This window comes from Asparagus officinalis, chromosome 4 (assembly GCF_001876935.1).
Source record: "Asparagus officinalis chromosome 4, Aspof.V1, whole genome shotgun sequence".
NCBI classification, from domain to species: domain Eukaryota; kingdom Viridiplantae; phylum Streptophyta; class Magnoliopsida; order Asparagales; family Asparagaceae; genus Asparagus; species Asparagus officinalis.
In genome coordinates, this window is record NC_033797.1 from 137,672,987 (window position 1) to 137,694,686 (window position 21,700).

The following is a 21,700-nucleotide window of genomic DNA, read 5'->3' on the forward strand; positions in this document are numbered from 1 at the left end:
TCTGTGATCGCGAGTAAAAAAGCTGGGACAGAGAGAGAATCGCGTGGGGACCCAAAAGCCACCACAGCGGGAAGATCTTTTTCCTGCTCATAAAACGCCCTCAGCCTCTCCCCCCCCAAGTTTCTTAACAGCGCATCGCACCAAGTCCACGACGAGGGGAGAGAGAGAGAGAGAGAGAGAGACCTTGATAGCTTAAAAAAGATCTCCTCCAATCAAACCCCAGTTCCTCATTGGCTCTGGCTCTTCGGCTTATCTCTCCCCCACCCCTGGCCTTCACTGTTACATTAGCATTGATGACTTAGCTTCTTTTGGGGCCTAAGTTTCATCTTCAACCTCGCTCTGTCTTTGTTCTGAATCCATGGACGGATCAGGGTCCCCGTATAACAAAGGGAAAGCGGTCGACGTCGACAGGAGGCAGCAGAGGAAAGCGCGAAGAGCCTGCAGGCACGCTTGAGGCCGCGGATGCCGTTTTTGAAGAGGCGCCGCAGCGCCGCAGTCAAGATCGGTTTCGGAGCCGCGGAAGGCCTCCCCCTCGCCTCCCTGTTCCTCCGCTTTCCACCCCGGTCCCCTACGGCGCCCCGTGTCGCCCTCCCGTGGCGCGCAGCCACAAGCCGCAGCGCATGTCTGCTCGACATCGGCCAGCATTACCCGAGCCGCAACCGACAGGAGCCTACCCTCGGATGTTTTTGACGAAGGACAGGCGGGCAGGCTCAGGCACCAGCATCAGGCAGAAAGTACACACGAGCAGCTGATGAGGTACTGGAGCGCAGGCGTGAACGCCTCAGCCCCCGCGGCCACGATTGTGATGATGAACCGACTGGCCGCGTCTGGCGGCGCACGAGGGGCGACCATCTACCCTCCTTCGCATCTTCCGCACTCCTACGAAGCTTTACAGGGGGTGAGGCAGCGGCAACTGGGGAAAGGGTGGCGGAGATTCGCCTGCCCAGGAACCGGAGCCCGGCTGTGCTAGGGACGCTTCGGACACGGGCGGAGGACGATGGCCATGGCGTATGATCGGGAGGCGTACAGACTTCGGGGCGAGAACGCTCGTCTCAATTTCCCCGAACTCTTCCTTGGGAAGAATAAAGAAGCGATTGGAGGAGACGGAGATCAAGGGACTTCTTGTTCGCCGTGTGAAGCTATGCAGACCGAATCTGTAAAGGTCAATGCTGAGGAGGAGGAGAAACCTGTCGTATCTGATCCCCAGGCAGTAGCTACTGCTGCATCCCCGGCGGAATTTGTGTGGGGGGATGCAGAGGAGGCTTGGTTCAGTACGTGGGGGCCGGGGAGTTCTGTGTGGGATGATATCGACGGAGCCAATAGCTTATTTCTACAGTCGAGGCTCTCGACATTCGCTCCTGATTCTGCGATGGATGCGCAAGATCAAAATCAGGGGACGTCCACATCTTCAGCTAGTACCGCTCCATCTTGTTCTTCTTCTTCGCAAATGTTCATCTGGAAAGATTCTTAATAGGTTTACTCCATCAAAAATCATGCATAGTTCATAGACACCATAGGAGCATCCGCTGCACACACGCACACAGAAAAACTACCCGATTTGTTTAGGGTTTCTTTAGTTCACTGGTTGCAGATTATTTGACAGGACAGCCGTGATCTTCATTAGGAAAATCCATATGCATGCTTCATTTTGCCCATAACTTCTCCATGCTCTTTTCCAGACAATCCTGCTTGGCTGCATATCTTTTAAGCCACACATAAGCAGGGTTATTTTTTGCTGGTAAAGAGTTTATGTTTCCCTTTGTTTTTGACGCAAGGGAACTTATATACATAGGTGGACATGGTTTGAATTTTTTTTCCCGCCTTTTAGCATTTCTTGGTATTATGTATGAGTAGAGATGGAAGTCGCATATGTCGTAAGATCTTCAAGAAAATGGGTCGGATGGAAGGAAGAGAGGGTTTTGTGTTCTCCTCCTCGTCCCCTGCTTGTATATGTTTTCGTTGTTGTACTTGTTTATACCAGCTCTGTTCAAATTTCTGGATGTTGTTTGCTGAGTATAAAAATTTGGAGTTATTTATATTTACTTTGCTGTTGTTTCTTACAGTTGCCAGGCCACAACTTATATAATTTGTTAATATTATCATGTAAATGAAACGGTGAGTGAAAATAAGCCTCCATCCTTGCATATATGCACCACTGAGTATTCCAAACCTTTTCACAAATCTTTGGAAATTCTTTCTGTTGGAAATGATGAAGAAATATAAAATTAAAATTCTTAGTCAAACCAAGTGTTTATCTGTGTATGTAATTTAGCATAATACACAATATACATGCAAAATAATGACCATTTATAAGGAGGGAAGCAATAGGAAGATAAAAATAATTGGAACATAAAATTAACTTATCTTCATTCCAGCCAGGATCTTCAGAAAAGCAGTAGAGCCATCACTCATCAACAACATTAACTTAAAGTAGTATAGATTCCCTTTGGCAAATGCTTGATGGACTCCAAAGCAGAGTAGATATGCAATGAAACACCATGTTAGTCATCTGCAGCAAGAGTGTTGGACATATAAACTTCTGTAGGAAAAAGAAAAAAGAAACAAAGGCACAAATTTCAGTGAATAAAACTCCAGAAATTATTTTATGAATAGACTGGATAAATTTTAGGTGTAATTTGGTTTATTGTAAATGTAGTGGTTGCAGTTGCAGTTGCAGTTGCAGTTGCAGTTGCACACATGTAAAAATCTGGGACAGTTGCAGCTGTTTGTCGCATTGCAACTAATAAATATTGCAATCACAGTTAAAAAAAATGAGCTCCAGTTGCCACTGACATCTTATACAAGAGGCAACTTGTATAGGTTTGGACGTAAGTCGCAATTCCTACCTTTCTGAACTTAAATTGAGTTCAATTTGCAGCTACAGCTGCATTCAAACCCTAAATCCAACAAAAAAAAAATGGAAAAGACCTCAAAATGAACACCTACAAATGTAATTAAAGAGACAAAGTATAAAATTTTGAAATTGAAGCAAGCAACCACAACTGCATGCTATAGACGCCGCAACATATTCATTACATGGAACTGACACCCTTATTGCAATTATAGTTGCAGAGAACCAACAGCCTCTCAATGAAACTGATACCACCTCATAACTCTATGGGTAACAAGTAATAACAGACTGATCATTCACTAAAATCATGAAAGTTGGTAAAAAGACCACCTCATAACTCTCTAAAAATTCATTGATTCCCAAGATAGACAAACAAATACTCATAACCCTAGGATTATATTTGCTAGATTCAAGTAGTGGACATTGGTCATTGAGAAGCAAAAAGGGCAACAGATTAAGTATTTGAGGACAGAATAATGGAGGTGAATACAGCTAAAAGGAGTTCAAACAGTTGAATAAGGCATAGCTTACAGCATAGAGCAACTAGAACATACAGGATAGCGGAGCATATGAATCAACACTATTGGAGAGAGCAAAACTGCAGTCAGATATGTCAAAAGATATTTGGTCATAATTCATAAGCATTAATGTGGATTATATGGTAAGTATTTCACAAACTACAAAATATAAGAAGGTTATAGGATGTAAGTGAGAATACCGGATGAAGAACAATTACAATACAAAATGTGCACTGTGGCGAAAAGCTACACTCAAGAAGAGAGGATTGACTATAACAAGTCATTTTCTTCATAATCAAGCATATACCTATTACAGTGTTGTTTGCATTGGAGCCATCATTATGTGGAATTGGAGCAGGTTGATGTGAAAACAAGATTTTTATATGGAGAGCTGGAGAAGGAAATATACATGAAGTTGCATGTAGGATTGTAGAGGAAGCGAAGAATGATCATGATTGTATTAAACACTCTATCGACTAAAGCAATCGACAAGAATGTGGTACCAGTGGTTTGTTTTCCTTGTGATGAACATACGTTACACCGCTGTGGGTATATGATAGTTTTGTTATTTCAAGCAATAAAATGGGGTGAAAAGATTGTTTGCTTTGTTCAGAAATTAATATGAGAGTTAACTACTTTGCCTCCAAGAGCAGGTTGTTTGTAGCTATTGGATGTGTGCAGTGGAATATCTTCCGGGTGCAGGACAGTTGGAAGATTGGAAAATGAATCCTATTGTATTTGAATGGGTTGGTTCATCCAGAAGATGAAAAAAGAAAAGTCAGTAGTAAGATTATGTAGACGTCAACTACACAAGCTATTTTGATAAGAGAAATACTACTACTAGCTATGTGTTTCTAGTTAGTAATGGTTCAGTTGCTGGAAGTTACTGTTTGCATCAAACTATCGCTCTTTCAACAATGAAGAATACATGATAACAAATAAGGATCTGAAGGGGACAATGTGGCTGAAGGGATGGGTTGGTGATTTTGGGTTCAAACAGTTTACTGTTTAGTTATTTTGTGATAGTTAAAGTGTTATCCACTCAGTAAAAGCTCGAGGTAGGCCAACAGAAAAGCATATTTATTTGATTTATCATAAAATCATCAAGTGGGATACAAGGAAAGAAATGAAAATGATGAAGACTGATACATAAACACGCACGTCGTCTTTGAACTTCATTTAGGTACTCAAGCATAGAGCATGGTATGTGGCTTCAATTGGTGGTCGTGAAAGTGGAGCAAAGAGATGGAAACGGTCGAGACAATGTGAGGCATAAAAATTCTGGCTATAGCTTATTCAAACAAATTCCAATGTAGGGATTGTTGGTTTGCTGCTAGCATTCAAATAATTGAAGGTAAAACGTTGATTGACACACATCGAACGATGATTTTTTTTTTCTCTCTTTTAACTGGAATGCAATAAATGGATTTGGGCTAAGATTATAATACGTCCAACCAAAAAACAACTATTAGAAGGAATCCTAAGGAAACTTAAAAGTCTCAGAAATAGATCTTAAGATACCCCTTGAGAGATTCATTGTAACAGTAAAAAAAATCAAGCAGTCGAGAAATCACTTCTGCGGTTATTGTCGAACCACGTTATATCTTCTTTTCTTGTTGTATGATTATTTGCTTACTTGTTCATCGTCAGGGGATTTCAGATACTATCGACCAAATCCCGACATGTTAACTATAACGGGTTGACACACGCGACACAAAATGACTAGTCAGTTTTTCAAAATTTTGCCCAAAACTCATTCTGGCATATAGAATTACAAAAATAAAACAAAAAAAAAATGCGTAAAAGGCAGACAAATCAGTGTCTCCTTGTTCACTAATGCAAGCCTCTCCAACAACATTGAGTCTCAACAACCTTGGTCCTGATCAATTGTAACTTTGTAATAGAAATTGGTTGTTCGTATCAATCTCTAAAGAACAATTTTAATACATGGGGTAAGCGAAAGCATGAAATAGTCTCCATTTATTACAAATTAATGGATTTTAATGGTTGGGTTTCTGACTCCTAACCGAAAGTAATTAATCTCACAGATTGCAGCTTTTCAATCAAATCTTTATCCAAATAATCAGCACAAAACAAGAAATCGAATGGAAATTTCACAATTTTGAGTCCACGGGCTCACCGATGCGCACAAGAGAATCCTCACTAGGGATCGCCCTCGGATTCGCACTCAGCTCATACGCGAACGCGAATGAAGGATTCCCTTCGAATTCGCAGCAGCGAGATTCTTCGCCGAGATTTTGAAATTGGGGGTTTTTATGAGCCGCCCGAAATAATGCCCGTGATTTGTAATAGCGAAGGTATATAAGTGCAAAATGGGGGGAAAGTATAAGGTATTGAAGTGTGAATTAGCATTTTCTAAAATTAAATTTAGAAAATGGACAAATTTTCAAAAACCAACCTATTTAGAAACTTAATTACAAAAAATGTCCTATTTGCAACTTAATTATCAAAATCGACCCAGTTTCAACCAACTGGCTGAAACTAGATCTATTTTGATAAAAAAAAGTTACGAAACTTCACGAGATTTAAAGTCTTGTGAAGTTTAACAACGCGCTTAAACTTCATGGGACTTGAAGTCCCGTGAAGTTTCGAAAATTTATTTTGCCAAAATCAACCCAGTTTCAGCCAACTGATTGAAACTGTGTCGATTTTAACAATTAAATTAGAAATGGGTCGATTTTTACTATTAAGTTTCTAAATGAGTTGATTTTAAAAATTTTACCTTAGAAAATCTTTGAGAACGATAATGGTATGAGTGGTGTTAGGGGCACACCACCCACCACAACCCCAACCACACTCCCCCCTCTCAATGCTACAGTAAACCGGGCCCCACATCGGATTTTAAAAAATTTAAAATCCCATGTGGGGCCCGGTTTACTGTAACAATGAGAGGGGGGAGTGTGGTTGGGGTTGTGGTGGGTGGTGTGCCTCTAACATTATTTTAATGGTATAGGTACTAAATTTTAGATAAAATTATTGGGGAAAAATTAGTAAAAGATAGTCTCTCTTTTTTTTTTGCCCCCCACTTCCTCCGTGTGAAAGGGGCAGGCTTGATCTCGGCTAAAAGTCTCTCTAAAATAAGGCTGAAGTCGCTTGACCATAATTGAAAAGAGATCAAGTTTTATTGTCAATAGTTTTTGTAAAGAGAAAAATAAAATAAAAAGAAAAAAGTTAGAGAATATGGTTTAAGCGAGCGACAAATATTTTTCACCGAGGTGTCTGTATTCCATTCTTATACTATTTATCAAGCTAGATTTGTGACCATATTGATAATATGACTTTTATATATAACCATCTATAAAAAATTTAGCGACAATTTTTTTTATTGTTATTTATAGAGTGAATTTTTAAATCAATTAACAAAACAATACACCAATTGACAAGTTTTATCAATTTTCTATAATAGAGCGAGAAAAAATTTATATTTGTGAAATGTCCGATAAATGTTAAATTCATCATTTGCAAGAATTAATAAAAAAGAATATGAACACTGTTTTCAATGTTAAAAAAAGTACTTTAACTTGAAAAGTGAAAAAAGTGCCAAAAAGTTCGCTTATAGCATACCGAGCTTGCTTAAGATTCATAATTACACTGTACATGAACAGTGTTTATAGGAAACAAATAATTAAGAAGCGAATAGTACAGCCAAGGCTGAAATTTTTAATGTAGAATGAACAACAATTTTAATATTCTAAAGCATATTGTAGAATGAACAGTTTTATTAAAGTTTTACTTACAAGCAATAGATGTATGAGGAGGAATCGTCAGAAAGGAGACTCATTCTTCACTCATAGAAGGATTTTACTATTTGTTACTTAAGAGTGACGTGACTGGTGATTTCAAAATGTGATTTTTTTCCTCTTTAAAACTAAAATAAAATTTTGTCAGGGTTTAGTCAACTAGGACTCTAATCAAACTAGAAATGGGATAATTGCACAAAATTATCTTTTTTTTTTCTATACAAAAATAATGGTTCCAATCAAACTAGAAATAAAATTTGTAGGATAAAATTTTATAGTGTTACTCAACTAGAATTAAACTAAAATAAAATTTTGTCGGTGTTTAGTCAACTAGAACTCTAATCAAACTAGAAATGGGATAATTGTACAAAATTATCCTAAATTTTTTTATTTTTCTATACAAAAATAAATGTTCTAATCTCTTAAATTATCTCAGGTTTTAACTTGGAACCAGGTGGTAAAAAACTAAAACACCTATTTATATTATTATTATTATTATTATATATTTTTTCTTTACTTCTTTCTTACTATAGTCATCACTATCATTAGACGATGCTGTCAGAGCAGATCTCGTCCCCTCTTCATCTTTGATATTTTATTTTTTTTATCAAATATTATAATTATATAATAATTTAAAAGTAAAGATTGTAACGATCCATAATTTATTAAACAATAAAATTAAAAGAAGCAGAAAAGGAAGAAAAAAATATGCAAAACTTTTTTAGACTTGTACTATAATCATAATTAAAAAATAAAAAATCTATAGCATTTATTATAATAACATTTCTCAATATCGTATAGTCTAACCACAAGTTATTTAATAGTAAATAACATTATCGTAAATAGTTATCAATCAATAATAGTAAGTTAAAATATATAAATAGTATTTATATTCTCAAAATACATAAATGTACACTTCGTTATTATAAAAAATTATTCCATATTACTTTATCAAAATATCCCGCTTTACAAAATTGTTCCTATTTATCCCACTAAAATATCCCACTAGCAAAAGATTATTATACTTTAACAATTATTCCACTTTGCATAAAAATATCTCAATTGATAAACACCTCCAGCTTAATTGTGATTAATTTAACTGAAATGATGAGATTTGCTGTGCCTCAACCCATGAAGAGATATCTCAAAATTGGTACTCGCGCTAAGGTTTCATTCTCGAATTGATCCCTGTATTTTTTTTCCTAATTTGGTACACGTACCTCAATTTAGATGTAAACTTAGTCTTATATTAACTTTCTCATAAAAAAATTGTTTAAATAAAAATTAAAAGGACATCGGGATACATTTTTACCTATTCGAGAAGGAAGCACTAGTGTGGGTTATTTGAAGCTAAATATTCCAAACTTTACCTCATTTCTACTTTGATATCTCAAAATTTGCTTTTGCCCAAAAGATACCCAAAATTTCAGCAAAAATTAACTTTGTTACCTAATGTTTAATTTTTCCCAAAATGTACCCCAAAATTCAATGAAATTTAGCTTTGGTACCCATCAATTTTTTGTCAATTTTTTGCTAAAGTTTGGAGTATCATAGTTAAAATTTGTTAAAGTCGCGATACTTTTTTGGCAAAAGATAACTGTACGTAGGGTGTCACAGTCAAACAGAGTAAACGTTAAGGTATTTAATTACAAATAACCAATAAAATTAAATTCAATTTATTTAATCGAGTCATCAACCTACTTGACTAATACTATCGTCTTAATCGGCTCATCCTCGTCCATGTGAATCCACGACCACCAATAATAACCGATAAAAAAAATTCCATCCAAGCCCTCCATTCTTTTTCTTTATTTATAAATTCGACCCGCACCTCGTCGACCCTTGAACTTTCCCTTCTTTATTTTCATCGTCTTTCGCCGATCAAGAACTCTAGGGTTTCGATTGTTTTTTTTTTTTTAAATTTCTTTTCCTCTTCCATCTCTAAAACGCTCACGAACTCAGATCGGCAGCCGTTAACGAGATCAAGAAGCCAAGAATCCCTAAACTCCGTCGAATTCCTTTAAAGAACATTTTTTTTTCTTTTTTTTTTATACCTTTATTTGACCCGGAATCTCGAAGATGAACGAGATCTGAACTGAATTGAGTAAGAACAGTACAAGGACTAAAAATTTCGACCTTAATCATGTCGAGATCTGCTGTTTATCATAAGAATTCGTTTATTGGGGAAGTGGAAATCTATTACCCTAGGAATTCGAATGGATCATGGATGAGAGAGATTCGGATCGATTACTTGTCGCCTCCAAGCGATCGCTGCTTGCCTTTGGCGATTCTTCATACGATCGCTAACAATGGCGTCTGCTTCAAAATCGAATCGAAATCGCCGTCAGCTGAGCTGTTCAATTGCTACTCCGCTTGTCTCAGAGAGAATAAGGTATAATACGAACAAAAACAGTGAATCTTGGTACTAAGAAATGGGTTAATTTTGACCTAAATTTGTTAAACATAAGAACTGATTACTGACAATTTGGTGTTTTCTGTACTGAACTTTACAAATCAGAACCAGCATATTCATTTCCTACTGATGAAGTTTTGAATATTGACTGCATTGAAGGAGAACTATTGTTGCGCATATGATTCTTTATCCTTGGAAAAATTCGTAAATTATTCGCATTCTGAAGGTCTTGCACATATTTTTTTCGCCAAAATTTTGTATGAAGTTGTTGCTAACTCGTGACATTAAGAAAGGGGAAATTTTACCTAAATTTGTTAACATAAGAGCTGATTCTCTGAATTCATTCAGTTCTGTTCCTACAAACTTTTGCAGAGAAAGTATGCTGACCTGTGATGTTTCTTTGGCTGTTTAAAAATTAGAACTAGGATATTACTTCTTATTGATGAAGTTTTGAATACTGACAGGCCAATACTTACTGCTTTCAAGCAGAACAATTGTTATTGATACGAGTCTTTACCCATGGAAATTTTCATAAATTGTTCAAAATGTAATATTCACTCTGAAGTTATCATTGGGTCCTGATGTTAAGAAAGGGGTATCTTTTGCCTAAATTTGTCAACACAAGAACTGACCCTTTTAATTTATTTAATTCTGTTCGAACAAATTTTGCTGTTGGCTGTACATCACAGAAGAGAATTGGGATAGTTGTTGTTCACTGATGCATTTTTGCACAAATATGCTGTTTTTAATTATTGACTAGCTAGTGTTGACTGCTGTTCAAGCTGAACGACTGTTGTCGGATAATGTTCTTTATACTTGAAAATTTTCATGAGTTGTTTAAATTCTGTAGTTCTTGCACATGTTTATCGTTAAATCCTAGCAGGCAGTGCACTGAAGCATGATTCTGATAGTTCAGTGCGAGAATCTAATATGTTTCTTTGCCATGATAACCTGAGAGAAAAAGGGAGGAAAAACAAATGCAATTTTTCATTGTTACATGCTTTTCCACCTATTGCTTGCTGTTTGTATTTATGTGCGCAATTTCCTCTTTCACCGGTTTGGGTTATTGATTTATACATGAGTTCCAGTGCAATGGATGACGCTAAAGAAGTTTCCTAATAGCTGGAAGTGGTTCTTCAGACTGTAACCTCTGTAATAAAGCAGCACCTGGTTTCTCCTTTGAACTGTTAAGACACCTCAAGCTTCTAATCTAAAATAATGCTAAATTCCATCCAACCAAGTAGTTCTTCCTCTTTTCATGTTTGTATGTATTATGTATTATGTTTATTTATTTATGTATTTATTTTTTATAGTTGGTTTTTTATTGTTTTTAATTCACATTTTGCAGACTGCTGTTGTTGCATTGGCAGATGAAGAACTACATTTGGTGGCCATGCCTTCTAGGAAGAACCTCATGCAGTATTCATGTTTTTGGGGTTTCAGTGTTGCGCCTGGACTATATAATTCTTGCCTTGTCATGTTGAACCTCAGATGCCTTGGGATTGTGTTTGATCTTGATGAAACACTTATAGTAGCTAATACAATGCGCTCATTTGAGGATAGGATTAATAATCTACAGCAAAAACTAAGCAACGAGACTGATCCACAACGGGTTAGTGGAATGGTAGCTGAGGTTAAGCGGTATCAGGAGGACAAATTTATTTTGAAACAATATTTGGAAAATGACCAAGTTGTTGATAATGGGAAGGTGTTCAAAGTTCAATCGGAGATTGTTCAGCCAATCTCTGACAGTCATCAACCAATCACTCGCCCAATTATAAGGTTACAAGAGAAAAACATAATCTTGACACGGGTTAATCCAGCGGTACATTTTCTTATCTTTCATTCAATGCTTGAAAATTTTAGTCAGTTTCTTTTTTTTTTCCCCATCATCTTCTGGGTGCTTATTTTTAACATATGCAGTCAATTGAGATATTCATATGACCTGATTCAAGCAATCAGTAGCACCTACGTATTGTTGCCTATAGTTTACTTAGTTTGATCTGAATTGTAATTGTGTTATATCCAGGACGACTTTTTATCTTGCTAGTTGTAATCTTTAAATATATCTCTCTAAGTGGGGTGTTTGCTGATGTCTTTCGAGCTTTACACAATCATCTTACAGTCATTTACTTTATTTACAGAAATGGGTGAATGAAAAAATGGTGAAAGTTTCTTTCTTTCTACTGAAGTTGTGCTTATATATTTGTAGATACGTGATACTAGCGTTCTTGTGCGGTTACGGCCTGCATGGGAGGATTTAAGAAGCTACTTAACTGCTAGAGGTCGAAAGCGCTTTGAGGTTTATGTTTGCACATTAGCTGAAAGAGACTATGCTCTGGAAATGTGGAGGCTTCTTGACCCAGAATTGAACCTTATCAGTTCTACAGAACTTCTAGACAGAATTGTTTGTGTCAAGCCTGGTATGTTGTGATATATGCATGCTAGACATGCATACTGCATATTAATGCATATAATGTAAATGACGTATAGGCTGTAGATTGATATCTTTGTCTATGAATGGATAATTGATTGCATTATTCGATATTTTCTTTTGCTTATCGTAGTCATCATATAATATACATTGACGGTTCTATCCTCTTTATATTTGTGTATTCCTTTGTTCTTTGTTTTTTCTTTAATACCTTTTATTTGATTTATCTTATATGTTTTTGGAAGGCACAAAAAAGTCTTTGCTCAATGTATTCCAAGGTGGAATCTGCCATCCGAAGATGGCACTAGTTGTTGATGATCGTTTGAAAGTTTGGGATGAAAAAGATCAACCACGAGTTCATGTTGTCCCTGCCTTTGCGCCATATTATGCTCCCCAAGCAGAGGTTGTCATAAAATGTTCTTCTAAGATACTTAATACTTTTCACAGATTTATGGGTCCTTGGTTATTGTTAGTTAACCAATGATTATTTGCATCAAATAGGTGTAATTCTTAGTTATTGTTATCCTAATGGAAGCCCTTAATGGACTGTGCTTTTGTAGGCAAGCACTATCCCTGTTTTATGTGTTGCGAGAAATGTTGCTTGTAATGTCAGAGGCAGTTTCTTCAAGTAAGTGACTAAAGTTTTCTATAAATGAGCTTCTTGCTGTTCTCAGTTTGTGTTACTGTAACCAGGGTGCTTTCTGATTTCAATATCCTCTTGCTTATGACTATACTATACTGATTCTTGAAACAACAAATTGTGTATTCTATTGGCAGAGAATTTGATGATGGGTTATTGCCACGAATTACCAATATCTTTTATGAAGATGAAACTCTGGGTCTTCCTGATGCTCCAGATGTTGGCAATTATTTGATATCAGATGTATGGTGCAATCGTTTGTTATGTATATTTCCCCCTTTTAAGTTATTTAACCCTTGTTTGTCTTTTCTTGTTCAGGATGATACTTCTGCTCCAAATGTAAACAAAGACCCAGTTGGTTTTGAGCGAATGGCGGATGCTGAGGTCGAGAGGAGATTAAAGGTGATCTATGTTTTTCATAATGTTCCCTCGCTTGAGAATTTGAAGCTTGGTTGGATTGATCAGATTTGGATTGATCTCCGTGGTCCATTACTGCCACAACCTAAGTCGATATTCTTATTGATATTTGTGATAAAGTTTATTAGTTTTTTTTTTAAAGAAAGCTACCGACTCTACTAGTGAGAACAACTTCTAGCACTTTTTTTTTTGCATTTCCTTGTGCTTACGAAAGCCAAATGTCTTAGGAAGCAAACGGCACTGCTCAAGCGTTTCCTCCCTTGGTCAATAACTATGATTTGAGGCCAATGTCTTCTCTCTCTCATGTTATGGCTTCTTCATCTGGACCAATTCCCTTGGCAGCTACTCAAGTGATGATGCCTTTGCCTAACAACCAATTCCCTCAGCCAATGTTGTCAGGCAATCCATTAGGTCAAACCGGGTTTTCAGAAGCTACCCATCAATGTCCTACTACAGAAGAGGGGGAGGTTCCTGAGTCAGATCTAGATCCTAATACAAGGAGAAGACTTCTTATCTTGCAGCATGGTCAAGACATGCGCGATCCTCCTCCTCCTCCACCACCTCCTCCACCTCCGCCTCCTTCATTCCCATATCGACCCCCTCTTCAGGTCTCAGTTCCTCCAGTTCAACCGCGGGGAAATTGGTTACCATTAGAGGAAGATATTAACCCAAGACAAGTGAATACAGCATCAAAAGAGTTTCCTTTAGAACCAGAAGTTATGCATTTTGACAGAAAGCGGTCTCACCCTTCATCTTTCTTTCGCGGTAGGGAGAATCATATGCCTTCTGATAGACGTGTCCATCAAAATCAGATACCATCCGTTGAGGTAAGGCAGTTTTTCCATGTCAATGGCTATTTAGATTTGCCATGTTTGAGAGATATACTAACCATAGAGTTTGCTATATAGGTAAATTATGGAGACATTCCGGCAAGAACCAACCATCCAGTAGCAAACTATAATAGTTATCCAGGTTTTATATTTTTTGACAGATCATATTTTATTTAAAAGCATACATTATTTATTTTGAACTAGTTCTCTGTATGCATGCTGTACTTCTTTTACATAATGCACTAGACACGTATGCCAATATTTCCTTTCTGTAGCTAAGCTAAAACTAGAAATCCAGGATAAAAGTTATCTTACACTGACAACTTAGTCAGATGAATGTTGTCTATTCTGATAAGGTCTTAACAGTAATTGTGGTTTAAAGTATAAAGCAAGCCTGTCTGGACCCACTTTATATTTTTAATATATTTTGAGTGTTTAAGAATCAGAAGATTTCCTTCATTTCTACACTCACTACTTCTCCCTTTACCATTACCTATCATCAAGTAAATTGAACCAAATAAATGCTATTAGTTTATTTCACTACTTGCTGAGTTGGATATTAGTTTGTATCATAGACCTGCCACTGGATTGAACGATCTAATTATGCCTACAACTACAAGCATCATATGGTTCTCATGGTTCACATATAATAATGGGCTTATTAATAGTTTCCTACTTATGCTAATAAAATCCGAAACAGACAAAGTCATAACTTTTCTATAGGCAGATAATGTTGCAACAAGGATGACACTGAGGTTAACTTTCTAAGATATTTCTTCTGTTTGGAATTTTAAAATTGAGCGATAAAGCAACATGAGGAGGGTACATGCCACACTTTGAAGGTGGACATAAAAGAACTTAAATTCCTAATGTCAACTAAAACCATTTACACTGGAGGGCTAGGGGTAAGCACTTTTCGGTGCAAACCAACCGAACCAACCAAATTTTCACGGCTCAGTTTGGTTTTATTTCGGTGTGGTTCAGATTAAGAATATTTGAAACCGAAGAACCGACCGCTTAATGTAATTGTACTCATGCTCTTTCTAGGTGAACAGATAATTTATACTAATATTTTCATGTATCTTAATTGATAGAGTTCATTTTTAGTTTGTAAAGTTGTTGATTTGATGAGTTCCTCTTCAACTTGGGATATGAGATGAGCAAAAGGTCTGAAGGAGTAATAATCTTGTCTTGTATCAAACAATTCTCTAACTTGGAATGTCTAGGATCAAACTAAACAAAGTGAACCGCACAAAACTGATTTGATTCGGGTTTGGTTTGACAAAAAAAAGTCAAAACCGTCCAAACGGACCGTATAAGTTTATGAAATACATTAATATGAGGACTGCGCAAGTCCAAACTTCTGTGAAATGAAGGCTGAGATGAGTGTATGAGTTAAGAAAGTCATGGTTCTTCATCTCTGCAATGTCACTGTGCCTATATGCCTAAGAAAAGGTGACTACTGAGAAAAAGTAATGTGCATGGAATAGGATTGACCATCTCATGGGTGAGACTCTAGTTTTATCGCAGATTTACAGGCAAATTTTTTCATAAATTAAAGTCATGCTGCCTCTTGCAGCAAATCCTGATAGACTCTAGAGGGAGGGGTAATTCTTATCTAAACTAATAACATGAGCATTAAAAAATGTATAGGTGTTCCATATTAGTGGAAATTTTTTTATCTTCTAGAGGTGCTCTCCGAATGTTTGTTCCATTGTCTAAAATAATGAACTGCCATAGCCTGATGTTGGTTGTTTAGGCTACTTTCTAACCGGACATTCACATTTTGAAGGTCAAGAAATGCCTATGCCTACAACCTCTTCAAGTCACAGGGATGCTCCTATCAGATCTGGTCGAGCAACTTTACAATATGCAGAAAATCCTGCTGCTGTTCTACAAGATATTGTGATGAAGTCAGGTGGAGGCAAGGTAGATCATAGTCCTTGTTCTAATAGTTGTGGATGATGTTTTGACTATTTTTGACTAATTCTGCTTTTTTATTTTCATACTGCAGATAGAATTTCGATCAGATTTATGTGACACAGCAGACTTACAGTTTTCAATAGAGGTTGGTAAAAATCATGCAAAAACAGGAACCAGATTTCACTTATTATCCTTCTTGGCTAAAATAACTGACTGTTATATTATTTCTTGTTGCATTCGAAATTAATGTGTATGCTGATGGCTGAGTACATGAATGCATATGGTATAACTGTATAAGACATGGGTGTTCGAGCACAAAAACCTTTCTGTTTCCATGAAAAGTGACCCTTCTCTTCTCCCGAATCCTATTACTCTCCATACAAGTCCTTGTCCTCCCAAAGCCAGCATTGGCATATATGAGATCCTTTAGCTTACACTATTATTACTCCTAAAGTACTTCCATTGGTATCATACCAGTATTTCTTCTCTATTAGTTTTTTTCTATCTAAATTTATACATCAGAGGATTGAGAATAGAGAAGGATGCAACCTCATTGAAGTTATGTATAATGCAAAGAAAGAAAGACTTACGTTCTGTGTAAACCTTTGTGAAGAACGACTCTATCTCCAACTTTTCTCTCCCGAAGTTATTGTTCCATCCCTTCATCTCTTAAATTCATACTAAATAATTTGTTTTTCTTTTCATATGAGTACATTGGAAGCGTGAGACACTTTATCAGCTGTCATTTCATATGAGCACATTGGAAGCATGGGGCACTTTATCAGCTGTCATGTGATATCCTTTTGTCCAACAGGGCAATTTTTTGTAAAATTAAAGTGTCCAAATAATACTACTACTAGATTATTTTTCCTAGTCAATTCTAGGTAAGGTGATTACTGTGTGATTCGCTAGGAAGAAAACTTAAGATGGACTACACTTCCATGTTCTGTTGACTCCCATTGTTTAATTTTTTTTCCTTCTATGCCTGATGTCGTGTTCAATTTTTAATTGTATAGCCAACATTGCCTACTTACAACCTTTTGTCGCTTTACTTAGCTTGGCTCCTTCATGCAACTTACTATGGGATTTAATACACGCTCTATTTATTTCGTACTCTAAGAAATCTCAATGTAATAGATCATTGTTCTGTTGCAGTGTTTCATCTTTTCTACCACTTGTTGTGCATGGTTAAAAAATTTCAATGTTCTAAAAGGTTACTTTTATTATCTTTAAGGTTGTAGATTGATGTTCTCAGTGAGATTTTTTCTCAAGAATTTTATCAAGCTTGTTGTTACTTAAGTGTAGGGGTAAAGGTGAACAAATAATAATAAACAGTTAGGTTATTATTTGTCCAGATATTCGGTTATATCTATTTGGTAGTTCATTTAACAGTTAATGAATATTTCTTAGTATTCGATTCATAAATTAGTAGAAGTAACCAAAGGTATATTCAATTTGGTTGATTGTTAATTATTTGATTATATTTTACATTTTAGTCCTATGAATTTAACTTATTCCAAGTATTCTTCATCCAAAATTTTATTACAAATTGTACCCCCATATAAATACATAAATAAATAGAGCCTAGAGTTTATTTTGTATAAAACTATGTTTTTCTTGGATTATTATAGAAATAAATAGGTCTAATGCTAAAATGGTTCCCACGTAATGAATTAGTAGGATACTTACATTAAAATTACTAATAAGGTCTATTTTATATAAAATAGTGTAGTTTTTGTCTATATATATTTTAATTTTTTTGGCGAATAATGCTACCTATTAATTAAGAGGATTGACTTTTGTTCTGTACTTCACTAGATAATTAGACTAAGAATTAAAAAGTAGCAAAATTTACATGTTAAGTGATGCGAGGGGACTCTTTGAACCCATGACCTACTGGTTAGCAGCACACTGACTTACCACATGAGCTATTTGAATATTCACGAATAGATATTGAATGCTTAGGTATTAATCCGAATCAAATTAAAACAGTAAGTATTTTATTCGAATTCGAATGAGGCAAAGGTGAGTAAATTCGAATAAACAATATTCGAATTCGAATATTGTTTATTCGATTTGATTCGGTTGTTTTCCACCGCTACCTAATTAAGTTCCACTTGATAGAATAAATGAGAACCAATCTCGGGGTACATTGAGGCTCCGTTTGTATTCCACATATTCTAGGATAGTTTGATGTTATATTATCCCTTTCCGTGCATGTTCATTGTTCTGTTGCTGTGAATTGTTAACTTTGCACTGAATTCTAAACCAACCTTTTTAAAAATATTTCCATCTTTTCCATCACTTATGATGCATGGTTGAATAATTCAATGTTCTGAAGGTTGTTTTATCTTTAAGGTTGTAAAGGTAATGTTCTCAGTGAGTTTGTTTTGTAAGAATTTTATCAAGTAATTGAGTCTGTTGATAGAGTAAATGAGAACCATATTCTTTGGTACAGTGAGGCTAATTTGGTGTTCCACATATTCTAAGATTCTAAGATACTATTGTTTGTTTTATTAACCCTTTCCTAGAGTAACCATACTCTATTTCTCAGACTTATCCATTTATCATGACCTTTTTAATCTAGGTTTGGCTTGTTGGAGAGAAACTTGGAGAAGGAATCGGCAGAACAAGGAAGGATGCTCAGCGTCAAGCTGTCATGAATGCTCTTGAACATTTGGCTAGTAAGTTATTACCTCACTGAACAATAAAGAATATAATTTACATTTCCTGCCTTTTGCTATATTTCTTTCTGCTAATTTTAAGTCCTGCATTTCATTTTATCATTCATAAACTATGGAAAATTTCATGTGTGTTGTCCTCCAATAACACTGCAGAACACACATGAATATATACTTTAGCAAACGCTTTTCAGCTTGCACTGCCTTATGCTGTGCATCAGTGATGAATGCAATTCTCAATGGCATGCATATTCTCTTGTCCAGGATTATTTCTTAATCTATGAACTTGCTGTGTCACTCCTTGCTTGCATAGTTGCATGCCCTTAAATTGTCTTGTTGAGATGTGGGTTTCCTTGTGACCAAGTGGTCTTTATTTCAAGCTCCTCTCTTGTTGTTCATAGTTTCATCCACAGGAAATTGGTGTCAACTGATGACTGATGGTTGCTTACAAGTTATTCACGGCAGCATCATAGTATTGTGTGTATATTTTACTTCACTCCATTATAATGATAGGCTCAGAATACTATGAAGTTGATGACATTTCTTTTTCTTTTTCAATCGTAAGAAAAGAGACTATTAGTTCTTGATTTGTGATGTGGTTGATGTTGTTATCTTTACTTTTCAAAATTCTATTATTCAAATAAAAAATGGAATACTATGTCGATTTTTATATGATTTATTTGTGTAATTGGGTTCATTTTGTAACCTGGATCTAGGATGGCTGTAAGACATTCATTCATTAGAATTTTCTCAAAGACACTTAGGTGTTATGGAAGGATCTATGCCATTTCTATTATATTAGAAATTTATAGCAATGCTTTATGATGAAATTGTGGTGTTTCTTTTATTCACACCTAATACATGTTCACTTCTTTTATTAGTAACTTCACAAAGTTTTTTTTAAAGCTTTCACAAGCTCTGACCTCAAATATCTGCCAGTTTCCAAGTGAAGCGTGAATCATGTTTTAGATAGTTGAAGATCATGTTGTTTTTTCAAATGAAATTGTGTACTCGTGAAATCTTCTCTTTATCCTGATTGATAAAGTTTTTTTTTTCAGAGAAATATATATCGCCTGACCCAGTATCTGCACATGGAGGTTTCAATAAGCTTTATCATTCCCAAGAAAATGGTTTTACAAGCGGTTCAAACACTTTGGAATATCAAGCATTCAATATAGATGAGCCATTTCCGATTGTGAACAATTCAGATTCCTACACTGTGAACCATCTTCCTGAGGGTCCAAAATCAACATCAGCTGTTACTGCAGTACAAGAATTAGTAAGAAGTTACATTGTCACTTCTCATGAGATGCTTTTAAACTATGAGATATTGGTATATATTTGATTGGCAGCTTATAACTACTTACTTACATTTCAGTGTACTATGGAGGGTTATAGTCTCACTTTTCAAGCCCCACCACCACTATCAGGAGGTTCAGTTGGTCAAGGGGAGGCACATGCGCAGGTGATGACCAATATCTTTTTTCAGTTCTATGGCTCTTAACTTCACAATGCTTGTTACTTTGCAATGCAACATTATTCATCATGAAACTTTTTTAAATACACGGCTGCCTTGATGCTCCATGAACTGAGTTCGGCCAAGTAATATCAAGACTATGGTGGGTTAACCTGCTACCTCCTTGCTTGCCTGTATTATTTTCTTTTTCTTTGCCATGATATTTAATGTATTTGAATACATTGCTTGAAGCAAATGCCTTGATTGTCAGAAAAGAGAAGTTGAAATGTGTAGCTAGGTAAAATTTCTAGTAATCGTGCTTTAAGCATAGAAAAATATAATTGGCATGGACACTGTGGATCCAATGAGGACTTAAGCCTATGGTGTACCTCCTCTTATTGGAGATTATTGCAATATCACGTCATTAATTAGCATTGTCGACCACATCACCACCATGTTCGGCTCTCATCTCAAGTGGGCCCTACTTTCTCCACTATAACCGCTGATTGTTTCTCTCATGATTGTCCTTTGCGAAAGACAGTTACAATCAACAACGACATCCTTAATCGGCCGCTGTACATCTCTCTCTGTAGGTTGTCGATCGCCTCGTTGACAACCACACACGAGCTCAAAAGCAGCACTGGTAGGGGTGAGGTTGGCATCGATTACCTCCTGCCACCTCTCTCTCATGTAAGCTTATTATTGTGAGTTGTCAGAAATATGGAATTTTAAATATGGAGTTATATTTACATATTTTAACTATAGGGACCTACTTGGTGTAACTTAAGCAATTTGGTGAACTTATTTAATTTTTTAAATATTTGTTAGGTTCCTATTTCAAAATATCTATAATTTATGGAACTAATATTAGAAAAACGCATTAGAAAACTCTTTCAAATATACTCTTACATCTTTGGTTTGATATACATTACAGTTCACAACCAAAAGCTTTAGCTTTTGGGTGAAATTGTTCTTACCATGAATATATTATTTTACCTTGCATTGCCACCAAGTACGTAGGCTTGCAATGTTACAGGGAATATGGAGGGTATGGTAAATGACTTTCATAATTGACTTATATTACAATGGCATCAGTTACGGAGAATACTGTTAAACCTAAATAGTTTCTGGGTTCAATAATATTGGTATTATTTCTGATTTATACTTCTATGTTGACCAGAATACTCCTGTTTTTGCAGTGTCACAAGATACTTAGGGTAATAAATACACGGGTTCATTAGTTTTAAATTTATGGATCTTTTGTAATCCTGGAATTTGTCATCTTTCCTGTATATGTGCTCGATTCTTTTTTATTTCACTTGCGTGGGAAATATTCCTGATCCCCTGCTCGTACATGTCTCAGTATTTGAGCTTTCATATTAAATAAGGGAGTAAAGCCATGTGAAATGATCCTGCTTTCTATTGCATCAAAAAGTTCAGAACTACTCATTTTGAGCTATGGTTAAAGCTATGAAAACTGTGACCAAGATATTTTTCTTCATATCTTCCTTGTGTGCTTCAGCACACGTTTGATTGCATTTGCATTTCAAAGGAACAGTGCACAACAGAATATAGAAAGGAAGACAAAGCAATTTAAAGTTTTTTCTATCATTGTCCTGCAACTGGAAAGGGGAGTGATATGCTAGAAAACTGAAGCCTAGTTTTTCTGCTATAGGAATAGTATTATGTTTTTCATCATTTACTTGTATTATGTTTTTCATCATTTACTTACTTCCACAATGAAGATACAAGAGATTCTTTTTAGTCATTTTCAAC

At 35.9% G+C, this 21,700-nt stretch overlaps 2 protein-coding genes across 3 annotated transcripts in view; both read left to right on the forward strand.

Annotated features, from left to right (window-relative positions):
• Window positions 998–2,703, forward strand: LOC109839365 (ethylene-responsive transcription factor ERF053-like). The gene is made up of 2 exons (XM_020407794.1): window positions 998–1,415; window positions 2,657–2,703. Exons 1-2 carry the CDS (start codon window positions 998–1,000, stop codon window positions 2,701–2,703), a joined length of 465 nt encoding a protein of 154 aa, XP_020263383.1.
• The window catches only part of LOC109839506 (RNA polymerase II C-terminal domain phosphatase-like 1), a 17,580-nt gene continuing 4,797 nt past the window's right edge, over window positions 8,918–21,700 (forward strand). Inside the window, exons 1-15 of one of the 2 annotated variants that reach the window (XR_002246650.1) lie at window positions 8,918–9,522; window positions 10,892–11,368; window positions 11,756–11,966; window positions 12,223–12,380; window positions 12,538–12,605; window positions 12,755–12,860; window positions 12,936–13,019; window positions 13,262–13,861; window positions 13,943–14,006; window positions 15,657–15,793; window positions 15,879–15,932; window positions 18,375–18,471; window positions 19,527–19,747; window positions 19,847–19,933; window positions 20,518–20,614. Coding sequence is in view for 1 of the 2 variants with exons in the window: in XM_020407967.1 (XP_020263556.1) it covers window positions 9,274–9,522; window positions 10,892–11,368; window positions 11,756–11,966; window positions 12,223–12,380; window positions 12,538–12,605; window positions 12,755–12,860; window positions 12,936–13,019; window positions 13,262–13,861; window positions 13,943–14,006; window positions 15,657–15,793; window positions 15,879–15,932; window positions 18,375–18,471; window positions 19,527–19,747; window positions 19,847–19,933 (2,613 nt within the window). In the remaining variant the exon portion in view is untranslated. The remainder of the gene's footprint in view (window positions 9,523–10,891; window positions 11,369–11,755; window positions 11,967–12,222; window positions 12,381–12,537; window positions 12,606–12,754; window positions 12,861–12,935; window positions 13,020–13,261; window positions 13,862–13,942; window positions 14,007–15,656; window positions 15,794–15,878; window positions 15,933–18,374; window positions 18,472–19,526; window positions 19,748–19,846; window positions 19,934–20,517; window positions 20,615–21,700) is intronic. The other variant, XM_020407967.1, reaches the window with a different exon arrangement.